General features: G+C 40.3%; 1 protein-coding gene across 1 annotated transcript in view; it reads left to right on the forward strand.

Annotated features, from left to right (window-relative positions):
* Positions 1–10965, forward strand: part of rspo4 (R-spondin 4) — a 47089-nt gene extending 36124 nt beyond the window's left edge. Inside the window, exon 5 of the mRNA XM_062414606.1 lies at positions 10832–10965. Within this exon, the coding sequence (XP_062270590.1) occupies positions 10832–10965 (134 nt within the window). The remainder of the gene's footprint in view (positions 1–10831) is intronic.
* Positions 10966–15954: the final 4989 nt, after the last annotated feature.

Genomic DNA, 15954 nt, shown 5'->3' on the forward strand with positions numbered 1-15954 from the left:
GGGTAAAATCACTTCATGTCACACAACCAATGAGATGTGAATTAGACTTAAAAAAGGGTTAAGAGATCTGCGATATACTGAACAACTAGCTCCCAAAGATTGTTGAAGACAAGCAGTAAGACCCCTTAAAATCAATTCTACACAGTGGAAGCCAGTGAGGAGAAGCTAGCATTAGTGGCGATGTGGTCTAATTGTGTCACTATGGGAACCCATGAAGCAACATTTGGGGACCAGTTGGACCAGTTGCAGATATATAAGTAGCAGGCGAGGTAGCAGGACATCACTTTATTGAGTCATCGTCTTGTTTAGATCTTGAATTAGAATTTGAAATAGATTTTGCACCAAACGATGATCGGCGAATCCAATTTATTTGCCCCTGAATTTTAGTTAACCCTTACATACTGTTTTATTTACATTTAAGAGCTGTAAAAACACCCAATACTCATTTCCTCTAGGTGGACTTTTCCTAATGTGACCCTGAATATACAAAAAAGGAAATAAAACGCATCATTTTTTAAACATGTGTGCAGCTGATACACATTTTCGTGTTTTAAAATGTCCAAATTTGACTTGTTTCTAATACAAAATTCAAAAATCACCATTCAAACATGTTGCTGTATTCTTTATATTCTATTAAATGTTCTCCTGGACAATAAAATAGTGATTTTAACCTTCCTGATGTCCTCGAGTCAAGGAACGAAGGAAGGAAGGAAGGAAGGAAGGAAGGAAAGAAGGAAGGAAGGATGGAAGGAAGGAAGGAAGGAAGGAAGGAAAGAAGGAAGGGAGGGAGGGAGGAAGGGAGGAAAGATGGAAGGAAGGAAGGAAAGAAAGGAATGAAGGAAGGAAAGATGGAAGGATGGAAGGAAGGAAGGAAAGAAGGAAGGGAGGGAGGGAGGAAGGGAGGAAGGAAGGAAGAAAAGCAGGGAGGGAAGAAGGAAGGGAGGAAAGGAAGGGAGGAAGGAAAGATGGAAGGATGGAAGGAAGGAAGGAAAGAAGGAAGGGAGGGAGGGAGGAAGGGAGGAAGGAAGGAAGGAAGAAAAGGAGGGAGGGAAGAAGGAAGGGAGGAAAGGAAGGGAGGAAGGAAAGATGGAAGGATGGAACGAAGGAAGGAAAGAAGGAAGGGAGGGAGGGAGGAAGGGAGGAAGGAAGGAAGGAAGGAAGAAAAGGAGGGAGGGAAGAAGGAAGGGAGGAAAGGAAGGGAGGAAGGATGGAAGGAAGGAAGGAAAGAAAGGAAGGAAGGAGGGAGGAAGGAAGGAGGGAAGGAAAGAAGGAAGGAAGGAGGGAGGAAGAAAGGGACAGTCAAAACAGACAGGGTCAATTTGACCCGGGAGGACGACACGAAGGTTAAATGTATTTTTTCCACATAAATAAATAGAATACACTCTTCATTAATGACTATGAATTTATGAATATGAATTGGTGTAGACACTGATTATGAGTCAGTATATGAACAGTATGTAAGGGTTAAAAATGAGGTTGTGCTCCTGTTGCATGTGGTGCTTATGAATGAATCGCTTAACAAAGACCAAACACAAACCATTATAAAGACATTGCAACATCTATAGTAAGGTATGTTGACAAGTATGGTCATGCATGTGTTAAGATGAGCATATGCACAGTAAATATATGTAAATTTAAATGTATACACACACACAGAGAGAAAAAAAAGTACAGAGGCATTCCAGGACAGCCTGTCTTAATTCCCAATCATCAGCGCTGCATCCAGAATCAAAGCCATTGTGACAGCAACGCTAATGAAGGACAGATTACAGGAATGAGGGGATGGCAGAGGAGAGGAGCAGCGCATGGAGACGTAGATGGAAAAGTAGAGGAAGAGCTGATTTGGTTTTCAAGAAGAGGATGAGGAGAGGAGACAGGAGGGGATTTAAAAACCCAATCTCTGAAGACCGTCTCTCATTACTAATGAGGGGCAGATGACAGCGGGGCATTATGGCATGGCACTGCAGCCTTCTGCTATAACTGAGGAGGGGGGGGGGAAGAGACGGCCTGATGTAAACACACAGAGCTGAACCTTCCTCCTCATCACTTTGGCCTCTGACACAAGAGGTAAACAACAAAACAAAATTCATAGCAACGTGTGAGAAGCAATCTGCAACTCGGCCTCCAGCGTGGAATTAAGTTTTCACCGCTACATCAGCGGCTATCGTGTCATGTGAGAAACTGGGTTGAGATTAAAATCCTGTCAGTTTGAGACTCCTGTGTTGGTTGTGGATGCAAAACATGAACTCAGGCATTGCCGCCCCCCAAAAAACAGAATTCAAGTGATGTAACACCATCAGTATTCTAGTCTGGAGCTGCCCAAAGGCAACCTACCTATCTATCAGTCAGTTAGATATATGTGAATCCATCAGAATGATAGATGGGAGCTAATGCAGACGACATGGTTAAAAAAAAAAGAAGACCATCTGCATTTTCTTTATCTCAGTAATAATTTGTGCACAGTGTTCTTCCACATGTTTCGCATTGAATGAAAGGGGAAGAAAGCTAAAAAGTAAGAGGGCGAAAAAGTGGGACGGAAACCATAATTCTTTCTGAATCATTAATATTTTCCCCCCCAACAGAGTCCATTTAGTTTTTTTTCATGGTGAGATCCATTACGTCGTAAAATTCAGCAGCAGACTTGAGAAGAATAATTGTTTCCTGCTTTTAAACTTTGACCCTGGACAGGATTTTTTTTTTTTTAATGAAATATTCTATATGGACATAAACACTTGCAGGGCATTGTATGTCAAATTCTCATTAGGAGCTGAGACCCCTTGAGGTCTGATCTTACATTCACCCCTGTCTGAGATACTGAGTGGGATATAGTGAAGGAAGGGTTGCCACAGTCTATCGAAAGAGCATTCATTGTATTTCAAAATTGCACATATTCTCTCCATCGGCATAACTTTGAATACCTCCCCATGCCACTGATTCACAGTAGGAGGCCACGGCTTGATCCACTGAAAAAAATTTACATATTCTTGCCAAAAGTAGAAGTTTAGCATAGCCAAGTCCTCATTCAACATATTCAACAAAAACAAACCACATTCTACCATTATGCTGTTGTTAAAAATCTTACCAAGTTATCCTGCTACCTTTTCCCAGAATTTGGATATGAGGGGACACTGCACTGCCAGATGACTGACAGTGAATGTAAGACCCCATATCTTTTTTTGTATTTTAGTGATTATCTCACAAAGGTGAAGGCGAAGGTAATGTGACGTTGATGCTCAGTGGACGATTGGGTCAAAAAGGCGCATGATTTAGTTTCCTACCAACAGTTACTTCGGTTGACCACAGTGTTTCCCGAACTTTTCTGATGATAGCTACCATGCAAAGTGCTCGCCTACTTATGAAGAACAATTTAGGGTTCCGCATTTTGTCCAAAGACGCTTTGACATGTGGACAAGGAGTCGGTAGTGATTGAACTGACTCCTGAGTTGAGGAGGGGCCTGTAAACTATTTCCGATGTGGCTGTCAGATAGTTGAACTGATTTTGGAAGCTCTCTTCCCCCCTTTAAAACGTTTCCAAGGACGGACTGTGCAGAGCAATTTCTGTAATTTAACGAGACCAACAAGCCAACATTCACACCCACATCACACAATGATTGGCCAGCTGTGCAGGGGTGAAAATGGAGCCAGGGGTTGAACTTTCTTCTCGAACTCTTTCCTTTTTCATTCATTACGCAACTATTTGTGTTTTTTTTTAAGGTAAAGAGTAGAATACAACACTATGAAGGCCATCCAGGAGAGACTTTCATTATCACAACATGGAGAACAAATATGACAAAGCGACACAACAAAACACAACATACTGCAAGCTCACAGGAAAGATGCACATGCATGTCAATCCGTGCAATGACGGAAATGTCTATAAGTGAATTGAGCATCAGGAATCGAGTCGGTGTGACTAAGACAGAGAGGTCGAGGAAGGCCAGGGAAGAAAAATTAACCTGGAGGATTACATCACATTACAATGCAATGCAATACAACATAATACAGTATAGTCCAATTGAATTAGATCCCAGTGAGACACTTCTCTTTCCTAATATCGTCAATAAAGGGTCACCAGACAGATTTCCTCTCTCTCAGGATAACCCTTTTTTGCAATGACCATACCAAACATGAGGGCTTGTTCTAATGTAGGGAGAAGAGTCCCAATATCACAAAAAGGCCGTCAGGGATTAACTGTGTGTTGTATATGTCACTATACATCTTTGAAATGTCATACCAAAAGCTAGTGAGTTTTGGGCACCTGATTCCATATTTAAACAATATTGCATCTCCCCCACTCCCTCCCATCTGTATGAAGGTTGCCTTTTTACTCTAACTTCAAATGTGGCCGTTTAGAACAACTATAAACATATCTGATTTACAACACATCGAATTAACCAGTTCCAATCGACCGTAAACTAATTCCAACTCATTCCACCATGCAGTTAAAGAGTTTGGACTGAGATTTTCTAACTTGCATCATCATTAATTCAGTCGTCACTCATTTGCAGATTGTACTGAAATGATTGTACTGGGTTTATGGGAGGTTGTAGTAGCCAATATACAGGCAAGCATGACTGACTTGAACTTAATGCATGCAAGCGACAGGGAGCCAGTGCAGAGTAATGAAAAGTGAAGTTGTTCTTGACATTTTTGGACTGTTTCCAGATGTTTTAATGTATATTCAGTCCTTCTACAGTGTTACAGTAGTGAAAGTAAGATATAACCACTGCCTGCACAAGGAGTTGAGCGGTATACTCAGTTCAATAAAACCTGATCATTTTGAAGTTATATAGCGTTACTGTAAGTATAATTGCAAGACAGATGCAACAGATACGCAGAGAAAGATAGCTGTTATTAATAATGATGCCCAGCTTTCTTGCGGGTCAGGAGTTCAATCTTTGAAAGACTGAGTTGAAGGTGGTGTTATATTATGCAATTTGAGATATCAGTGTGGTAGTTGTTGGGTAATTTTCCATCATATGCGTCAATCATTGGCAAACTATAGGCTTTGTGGTCATTGCAAGGCCACACCAAAATACTGACTGTGAGACACTGTCTCCCCTTGAGATAGTAGTAGGCAGTGTGTCTGCTTCTTTTGGGGAAAACAGGAGGCACCCTGATAATGTTGCTATAGCAGCTGAAGTCAGATATGTGTGTTTGCCTGTCTCTCTGAACAGAGTAGAGGTAACTGTAGTCAGAGGTTGAACCCTGTTGGATGGAGGACAAAGGCCCTGAGTTGCATCTAGGCACTGTTCTCATCTGTAGACCAGTAGACTAAATATACTGTAGATGTGTTGGATCTGACCATATTATGGCTAAAACTATGGCGTTATCTGTGTGGTTTAAGATTATCCCCGGAGGAACAAAACTCGAAAATTTAAAGGGAGTATCAGGACAGAACATGTGCTGATTATTCATTCACTTCTCCTTGATTAAGTTAATAAACCTTTTCAACGTAAGACATCCTGGACTCCTGTGTACTCTCTCTACACTAACTTATGAGCTGCATATATGAAAAATCTACAACAGTAGTCTGAAATCCATGCCGAGACAGAAGGATCATCACTGTAACGACACATAGAGCTGGATATCATCGGCATAGACATTTTAAGAAAAACTACTCGAGCAGATAATTTGACCAAGAGAGATGTTGTATATTAAGAAGAGAAGTGAAAAGAAAGTGACACTTGGATTGTTGTGCATGCTGTACCGCTTTGAACCACTGCAGAGTATCGTTGTACCCCAGACGCCTTGTTCAGATATGGTGTACAAGAAGATTTTGGGGTTTTTTCCATTGGGACTTTTTGGCTCCGCCGAGTCAAACTGTTCTGTGTTGATTTGCGTTTCCATTACCAGTTTAAATGCACTTCATATTAAAAGCTTTTAAATAACAAAATAATGGGGGGATTTTTTTTTATTGTTAAGAATTTATAGGAAATGAAAAGTGTTTATCCACCGTTTTACAGCTGCTGCCTTTTGACTGCTCGTCACAGCCATGATGTATACAGCCTGCTGCCTTTTTAAACGTCATTGATTCAAGACAAGCATGTCATCAGTTAAAGATAGACCTTCAAATGGGAAGCCTTGTTGTAATGGAGATGCAAATCTGGAACATGTATTCATTTCTGGCCCAATTCCAACTCTGGAGAAGGGAATCAAATCCTTTAACAGACTTGGCCTGGATAGATGGTTGATATTGGTGTGCCTCACCCATGGGATAAAGTTTATTGACAATCTCAATATCTTTTTGGAACTGTAAAGAACTCTTTAAACCTGATTGGGTTCACCCAAAACATCCTGGGACCCAGACTACTTAGTGCCAACCAATGTCATGCCCCTCGGGATACCGTACAGCCTGGATCTGTTAACCCTCATCCAACCTTCTGCTTCTCTTGAGCTCAGCGCCGAATTATCTTCATTCTGAGCATCATTGTGTGTGTTTTTTTTTATGACAACATAATCTTAAAGACTAAAAAAAGGGATTTTTTTGGTTTGAGAGAGATTTCCAGATGGTGAAGCTGAAGCCAAGTTCTTTAATATTATGAGGTCATTTAAGCCATACAGCCATACGTCGCCTGCTTTAAATACTGCTGCTCCTAATGGTTAGAAAGAGGGTGACTGGCTGAATCTTACCATGGTTAAACAATAATTGTTAACGAGATCTAGAGCAAGAAACTATTACTTACTAGGATTATTACAGCAAACATTAGGAACTATTGAATATTATTCTTCACTATTGACCAGCTACTCAACACTAGCCCCCACCTTCCAGGGGTTCTCTACATCAAAATGCGAAGAACTTGCATTGTTTTCAGTACTGCTGCTGCTTATATAAACACAGGTGATCTCAGCAAATCCTGTAAAAATGATGTAACCATGGGAAAATTCACATATATTACATTAACTGAGCTTTGCAAGACTGTCACTGAATGTAAGTCCTCCACTTCATGTATTAAACCTGTACCTAAAGCTTTTTTTTTAACCGTTACATACCGTTCATATTGACATTTGACAGCTGTAAAAAAAAAAAAACAACCCAAATGTCGTTCTTTAAGTGGCCAATAATACTTTTGTATAGGTGCCAAAAAATGTTGTCAATTGAAGCTGTTCTGGGTCACATTTGACTTGTATCTATTGACGTGTTTTAGTTAATAGTTTTAATAAGATAGTAGTTATGAGGATGTAGCAGTGAAGACTGATGGCTTTAATGGTTTTACAATAAACCCCACAGCTCCATGAAGTTCTTGTTAGTTTCACTTTCAACATAAAATACCATTTAATCATTATTGCTATGTTATATTTTAATGTTTTAGGTAAAATAGGACATGATGTTGTGTGATAGTAGCTGTTTAGTGGTGTAAAACCTAAAAAATACACTCTCTCTGCTCTCTGAGACATGGATCAAGGTTTAATCACATTTATTGATCAGTCAGTGAACTATTGATGCTTTCTAAACACATCTGTGGTGCAAAATTAGGTTTAGACACTTTTTATGAGTGGATTCTTAGACTAAGTCAAAGCTGACCCAGAACATTCTGCCAAAGTGTAGAATATGAACAGTATGTAAGGGTTAAATGGGTGTTCAACAGTGTTTCAAGTCATATCCTGAAGATTATCTCTTCAAATAGTATCTTTCCAGATGCAGATGCCTTCAAAATAGCTCTCGATAAACCCACTTACTAAAGAAATCCAAGATGGTAATGCACTGACAAGCTACAGGCCGATATCCAACCTTCCATTCATCAGTAAGACACTTAAAAAAAAAAGATAGTTTCAGTGCAAATAAACTCCTTTCTAAAAAAGAAAACGATATCCTGGTGGAATTTCAGTCAGGCTGTAGCACAAACCGCAGCATTGAAACTGCTCTTACTAAAATAATCAGCGACCTCAGACTAAACTATGATGAAAATAAGGTCTCAATTATTATTCTCTTGAAAACCAAAGCGCAGCGTTTGATAAAAATTGATCGTGATATCTTAATCAATCGCCTTGAAAAGTGGGTTGGTCTCTCGGACTGTGTGTTAAACTGATTTAAAACAAACACCGTTTATTATTGTTACTGTACATTCTGACACTTGATGACATCAGCGGAATGTCTGTTTCCATAGTTACGTGGATGTACATCATGCTGCAGCTATAAACTCCATTACTACCCGTCTACTGACAATAAAGGAATGGATGAGCAATCATTTCTTAAAATTAAATGAGAAAAGAAAAAGAGAAATGCTTTTTAACCCTCCTGTCGTCCTCCCGGGTCAAATTGACCACATCTCTTTGGACTGTTCCTTTTTTCCTTCATTCCTTCCTCCCTCTTTCTTTAATTTTTCCTTCATTCTTCCCCTCCTTCCCTCTTTCTTTGCACCCTCATCCTTCCATACTTCTTTCCTCACTTCCTTCCTCTTTTCCTCCCTCCCTCCCTCCTTACTCCTTTCCTTCCTTCCCTCCTTACTCCTTTCCTTCCTTCCTTCCTTCCTTCCTTCCTTACTTCCTTCCTTCCTTCCTTCCTCATTCCTTCCTTCCTTCTTTCCTCCCTTCCTTCCTCCTGTCCTTCCTTCCTTCTTTCCTCCATTCCTTCCTCCTGCCCTTCCTTCCTCCTTTCCTTCCTCCCTTCCTTCTTTCCTCCCTTCCTCCTTTCTTTCCTTCTTTCCTTCTTTCCTTCTCTCCTTCATTCCTTCCTCCCTCTTTCTTTATTCTTTCCCTCCTTCCCTCTTTCTTTGCACCTTCTTCCTTCCATACTTCTTTCCTCACTTCCTTCCTCTTTTCCTCCATCCCTCCCTCCTTACTCCTCTTCTTCCTTCCTTCCTTCTCTCCTTCCTTCTTTCTTTCCTCCTTTCCTTCCTCCTGTCCTTTCTTCCTCCCTTCCTTCTTTCCTCACTTCCTTCCTTTCGTCCTTCCTTCTTTCCTTCCTCATTCCTTCCTTCCTTCTTTCCTCCCTTCCTTCCTCCTGTCCTTCCTTCCTTCTTTCCTCACTTTCTTCCTTCCTTCCTTCCTTCTTTCCTCCCTTCCTCCTTTCCTTCCTCCCTTCCTTCTTTCCTTCCTCCTTTCCTTCCTCCCTTCCTTCTCTCCTTACTTCCTTCCTCTTTTCCTCCCTGCCGCCGTCCTTACTCCTTTCCTTCCTTCCTCATTGCTTCCTTCCTTCTTTCCTCCCTTACTTCCTTCCTCCCTTGACCTGAGGACAACAGGAGGGTTACATATCTGGGGAAATTAACTTCTTGGATAAAATCTGAGGTCACAAGTCTTATTGTTATCTTAGATTCAGATCTAAACTTCAGATTTTACATGAACAAAGTGATGAAAGCAGCATTATTCCACCTTAGAAACATACACACATTTCTAGTATGAAAGCTGCTTTACAAATAATTAATATTATTATTATTACTATAATTGTAGTCTGTTAATTGGCAGGTAAGCAAGCAGGCAAAAAGGATCATTTCAGGACTCTAATTGGAGGAGTTACTAAGGTTTTCTTCTTGCCTTCTTCACTTTCTGCCTGCATTCATTTCATCTCTCTAATGTCCAACCAACCACTAAATCAAGTTCAGTGCCATATATTTAAGAAAACGATCCCACTTTAAGCAAAGCCAAAAATACTGAAGCTCTCTTCTTCATCACTGAACATCGAAACCACATTTCCATCGAGGCTAAAAAACCTACTTTAATAGCACGAGACAGCTATATGAGATAGATAGATACGTTTTTAACCTGGTATGTCATAATGGATCCTGAAATATCAAAAACACTTACTCATTAAGTTCAGATGCATCAAAGATTTAATCTGATGTCTTCATGCTTTTAACATAAACTCTGATGTCACTCATCTCCGTAACATAGATCACATCACATCAGATCTGCATTGACTAGTAGAAAACTGTTTTTTTCTGTTTCTGTATACCTGAAGCCAAAACTCCTCTAAGCAGCTATACATCACTGAGAATATTTTACTGACACTTGTCAGATCTGGATTCTACGCAGACCATCAACCCCCAGAATCCAATGCATCAATTCACACAATACTTCACAGTAATTATGCTGGATCAAAATCTGAGGCTTTCCAAACACCTGAAAAACATTTACAGTGCGTGAAAAAGTATTTGTTAGCTCTCCTGCAATTTTGCACATTTTTCACAAGCTTTTGATGACACTGGAACAATTGATGGAGGCAGTTAGAGAAAACTGATCTTAAAGTTTGCCAGTTTTCTTTTTGTTTTTTTTCCCCCTGATATGTAATGTCGGCAAACTTGTAATCTGGAGGTCAAAAAAGTAAGGTGCAGACCAGCTGTTTGAGCGTTACCCCAGTCTGCTGTTGCACAGTGGAAGTCTGATCCCCGCTGATTCTTGAAACATGCACATTCCTGTTAGACCAATTCAAGACAGTTTTATGGGAACTCTTAAGTTTAGACTAGTTTGAGAGACACTTTTTGACATGCAAATCCCCAAACCGATGCTGACTGGGTTGCAGAGAGACTTGTATCTTGTAAAAAAGGGATATGAGGAGACAAATTAATGTATGACTGGACTGCTCTACAATTATTAGACTACAAGAAGAAACATTCTCTTTGCATTCCCTCACAGTGCGTCTCTATTACAGTCAGGCTTATTCATATGTAAATGATGCTAAAAGATGGTGACAGCAGCATTATGGTGCTGATAGTACATGTGTGCTTGAGGTGAGGTGGTTTATAAACAACACTACAAAGTATGTGGTTACGCAACTGTAACCAAATACAGATGTGTGATGAGCAGAAACTCAAAAACTGCGGATAAAAAAATATTTATGCTATTTACAGTTTTTCTCTTATTGTTTTTTTTTTTTTTTTTTTTTATCTGTCAGAAAGAAGAAAGAATAAAAATGGAGGACTTGAAAGGAAGAGGGACAGAAAACGACTACGGCTGCTCACCAACGACAGTGTTGGCAACTCGCCGAACGGAACAACGGGCGCTGTTGGAGAGCAAGGAGATCCCTGAGGATGAAACACACACACACACACACACACATACACACACACACACACACACACACACACACACACACATACACACACACATACACACACACACACACACACACACACACACACACACACAGCTCACCAGGACTCCTGACACACGCTGGAATATCAGTCAGCTGACGTCAGTGTTTGTAACCTGAGAGCCGGTTCCCAAATGTAACATTTATAAAGACGCCCTGCAGAATATTGTTTACTAGAGACTCAAAATGAACAAAAAGCAGCAAATATATTATGAGATATAAGAAATGATTACATTCAAATGCATGAGAACACTTTCTTCTACCAAGTCATGTTGCAGCTTGGATTCAACCTTCATGTCGTCCTCCTGGGTCAAATTGACCCCGTCTGTTTTGACTGTTCCTTCTTTCCTTCCTTCCTTCTGTCTGTCCTTCCTCCCTCCCTCCATCCTTCTCTCTTTCTTTCCTTCATCTCTCTTTCCTCCCTTCCTCCATCCCCCTTTCTTCCTCCCTTCCTTCTTTTCTCCCTCCCTTCCGTGTTTCCTCCCCCTATCTTCCTCCCTTCCTTCTTTCCTCTGTCCTTTTTTCCTTCCTTCCTCCCTTCCTCTTTTCCTTTCTCCCTCCCTCCCTTCCTCCCTCCATCTCTCCTTCCTTCTTCCCTCCCTCCCTCCTACTTTCCTTCCTTCCTTATTTCCTCCATCCTTCCTTCCTCTCTTCCTTCTTTCCTTTCCTCCCTCCCTTCCTTCTTTCCTTCTTCCTTCCTCCCTTCCTTCTTTCTCCCTCCCTCCTTTCCTTCTTTCTTCCTTCCTTCCTTCCTTAACTCGAGGACAACAGGAGGGTTAAATAAAAATCTCTTCATGAATAAAGCCAACATTTATTTATTAGAGATCTGAATAATTTGGTTTGACCATAGAGGCGAATAAAATTTCAATTAATCCCCAAACGTCTCTCTATCTCTCACAAGTAAAAGGAAGTTTGTGCATCGGCGTTTACCAAAGCAGTGGCGGCTACAGAAACGTTGCTAACGACCGAGCCTGGAACAATCCAGATGTGCCTGCTGCAGTTTTGCCACAGATGGAACAACGAACATGTTACAGTTTAGAGCGTCCTCACAGAAACTGCAATAATAACAATAACACGGCACGGCCGGGCCAGAGTTAGGAAAATAAAACGCTTTGCGAGAGCGAGCGTTCTGGGCTCTCGGTTTGAAAAGGTTTGATTTATGTCATCGTAAAGTGTCAGTTAGCTCTCTTTCAAAAGACAAAAAGCGTGAAGTTGTTCAGGCGTCCAGTCAACATGAATGATCTCAGGCACGTCTGGATCCGGTTTGTTGTGGAGAAAAAGTCTCTCTCAACCTTCCTGTTGCAACTTCTCTTTAGACACGGCCGGGTCAAAACATGCTTCGCCCCTCTAGATGTGTGGCGGCACTCAAAGATAGTTGTGTTTAGCCGTAGTTTCCAACTCTCAACTAGCTGCTAGCTTCACCGAACTGACTTCTGACAGCACGTGTGCGTTGTAATGTAACGTCAGAGCTTGATAGAAATCTCGAAAGAGCTGTGGTGTCAACACATGATCGTAAAAATTAATATAAAATAGTCCTTAAAAATCCTGCAACTGGTGCAACCCAACAACTCTGATCTGATTTGAGATTCTCACATTAAAAAACATCTGCTCACATCTCAAACATGCTGTATTAAAAAGCAGCAACAACTCTATAATAAGTCCTCGATCCTCCTCGTAACCCTTACATACTGTACAGTGTCAAATTTGACCCGTTTTTACATGCATACACATTTATTTTAGTTGGACTTTTCCTAATGTGACTCCAAATATACAAAAATGGAAATAAAATGCATCTTTTATTTCATTTTTTGTGCAGCTGATACACATTTTTCTATATGCAAATGTACAAATTGGGCCTGTATTTATTTAAAAAAGAATAAAAAATCAGCATTCAAACATATTGCATTCATCATATTCTATAAAAATGCTTTCCTGGATCATAAATCAGCGATTATGAATGTCTTTTTTTCCCCCATTAGAGGGATTAATACAACATTATTAATGACTGATGTGGAAGTTATGAATGTGAAGTGATGTAGAGACTAATTATGAGTCATAATATGAACAATGAACAGTATGTGAGGGTTAAATTAAAGACGTGAAGGCATCATGAAGTGTGTGGCGTCACCTGTAAATAACTGACAGGTGACGTAAAGTAATAAGCTGATTGAAAGATAATAATAAGCTTCTTTTTTTTTTTTTTTGAACAGCAGCTTATTGTGCAGTTAGTCTGAATTTGTTGTTTTTTGCTGATTTATATTATCTGCTGTTTCCTGTGAGGTCATAATAGAGAAGTTAACAAGATAAAATCATCACTTCAGTATCAATAACCCTCCATCTCCAGTCTTTAAATCATCTCATTAAAAGTAGGCGTCACTATTGCTGTATACAAAGATAAGAAATGTTGCCTGTTGTGTTTCATAAATATATTTGTCAGATAAATATATATATTAAAAAAAAGGAAATTCACACTTGTTGCCACAGTTTAACTTCAGTAGTTGCCTTTTTAAAAAAATCACAGTTTAAGCATTTTGTAAACATGCTGTAGAGACTGAATGTATGAATTAAATGTTGTGTTCAGTCTCTCACTTGCTTTATTATCTGCCTTGTCTTATTTAATATATTGCACAAGTAAAAAAAAATGAATGTGTAGCATGATGAAGATGTGGGTATTCCTCCTTTTTTTTAATGTGGATTTTTTTTATTTTATGTAATTCTTCAGATGAAATTTAAAAGTTAATTTGTCTGCTCATCGGCTCGCTTCTGTCAGTTGTATATTTATCAATAGAAAGACGAAAGGGGACGTTATTCCTCGACATTGAATGTATGTTTCAATAAATGTATATTTTGATGCTGCAGCCATGTTTGGTTTCTGTTTTTTTTTTGCAAACAAATAAGAAAAGAAAGAGAGAAAGTCTTGATTTCCCTAACGTTGCATATTTGTCAGATTGTGGATTTGGCTGCAGAGGAATCTTCCAAACACACACACACACACACACACACACACACACACACACAGTCAAATATTTCCTCCTCTTAATCACTGTTTTGGTGCATCTGTACTAAGACCTCAAGAGATCGTCTGTCAAGCAAAGAATGAAGCATGTTTTTTTCCTTATTTTTAAGATTATTTCTGCACAGTAGCTGCAGCTCTTTCTCCTCTTCCTGATCAACAATGTCCGTTATCATTGATTATTTAAGCTGCAGAGGGTCAGTTTACGTTCTCTTGCTGCAAAATACTAAAATACCTCTTCTGTCTCACTAAAACCTCAAGCTCTCCCAGATAAAGATAACTCATTTAGTGATTTGCAGACCAAAAGACGAAGCCTTGATTAATCCTAACATAAATAAAAAACACATCAATTACATTCTTTAACCCTCCTGTTGTCCTCGAGTCAAGGAAGGAAGGGAGGAAGGAGAGGAGGAAGGAAGAAGGGAGGAAGGAAGGAGAGGAGGGAGGGAAGAAATAAGGAAGGGAGGAAGAAGGAAGGAAGGGAGGGAGGAAGGAAAGGGAGGAAGAAGGAAGGAAAGGAGGGAGGAAGGAAGGAAGGAAGGAAGGAAGGAAGGAAGGAAGGAAGGAAGGAAGGAAGGAAGGAAGGAAGGAAGGAAGGAAGGAAGGAAGGAAGGAAGGACAGGAAAGAAGGAAGGTAATGGCGAGAAAAGAAAGACAGAAGGAGGGAGGGAGGAAAGAAGGAAGGGAGGAACGAAGGAAGGAAGAAAGGAGGGATGTAAAAAAGGAGGGAAGGGGGGAGGAAGGAAGGACAGAAGGAAGGAAGAAAGGGGGATGGAGGAAGGAAAGAAGGAGAGAAGGAGGGAGGAAGGGAGGAAGGACAGACGGAAGGAAGGAAAGAAGGAACAGTCAAAACAGATGGGGTCAATTTGACCCGGGAGGACAACACAAAGGTTAAGCCTGAAATTAAGGGTTTTTTTTACACATAGAGGGTGTTAAAGGTTATCCTTATATTTAACCCTCCTGTTGTCCTCGAGTTAAGGAAGGAAGGGAGGAAGGGAGGAAGGGAGGAAGAAGGAAGGAGGGAAGGAAGGAAGGAAGGAAAGGAGGGAGGAAGGAAGGGAGATAGCTCTTTTCCTTTCTCCCTCCTACCTTCCTTCCTTCTTTCCTCCCTCCCTCCCTCCTTCCTTCCTTCCTTCCTTCCTTCCTTGACTCGAGGACAACAGGAGGGTTAAAACTTCATAATATTTGAACTGATGTGTTGAATTTCCTCATCCAGCATTTACACAGCAACATTATAATTCATTTGGACTAGTGTTTCTGTCCACGTAGTGATTATAAGTCCAATATTCTCTCTCTTTAAACTCTGTTTTTACTCTCTACCAACTCCTGAGGGGGAATATCTGGCTGTTTATCTGCTAAACGCTCCACTATGATCACCAGCTAACAGATAACTGTGTCTGTTTGATGTTTGGCGCTGAGCAGCTAGTGAAAAGTGTCTTTTTTAGAGCTTCGGCATCAAAGTTTTAAATCAAGTTTACTCCTGGGAGGAAATAGAAGAAGTGTTTTTGAGGTAAGTTGATGTAATATTTTCACAGTGCAACATGTTGGATGTATTAGAAGAGCTTTCTCCCAGTGGTCACTTATTAGAAAATCCCCCTGCAGCACGAAGAGCACTTCATAAACCATCGCTGTTAAACTGTTGACACCTACAACTGCAAACATGGATGGATCTAAACGAGCAATATGGGCAAATGTCCAGGGGCCCTTGTACAACCTGTATCTATAGCAACCATAGAACAACCTGTATCTATAGCAACCATAGAGCAACCTGTATATATAGCAACCATAGAACAACCTGTATCTATAGCAACCTAAGAAACAACCTGTATCTATAGCAACCATAGAACAACCTGTATCTATAGCAACCATAGAGCAACCTGTATCTATAGCAACCATAGAACAACCTGTATCT

The sequence above is a fragment of the Scomber scombrus genome, chromosome 3 (genome assembly GCF_963691925.1).
Source record: "Scomber scombrus chromosome 3, fScoSco1.1, whole genome shotgun sequence".
NCBI lineage: Eukaryota > Metazoa > Chordata > Actinopteri > Scombriformes > Scombridae > Scomber > Scomber scombrus.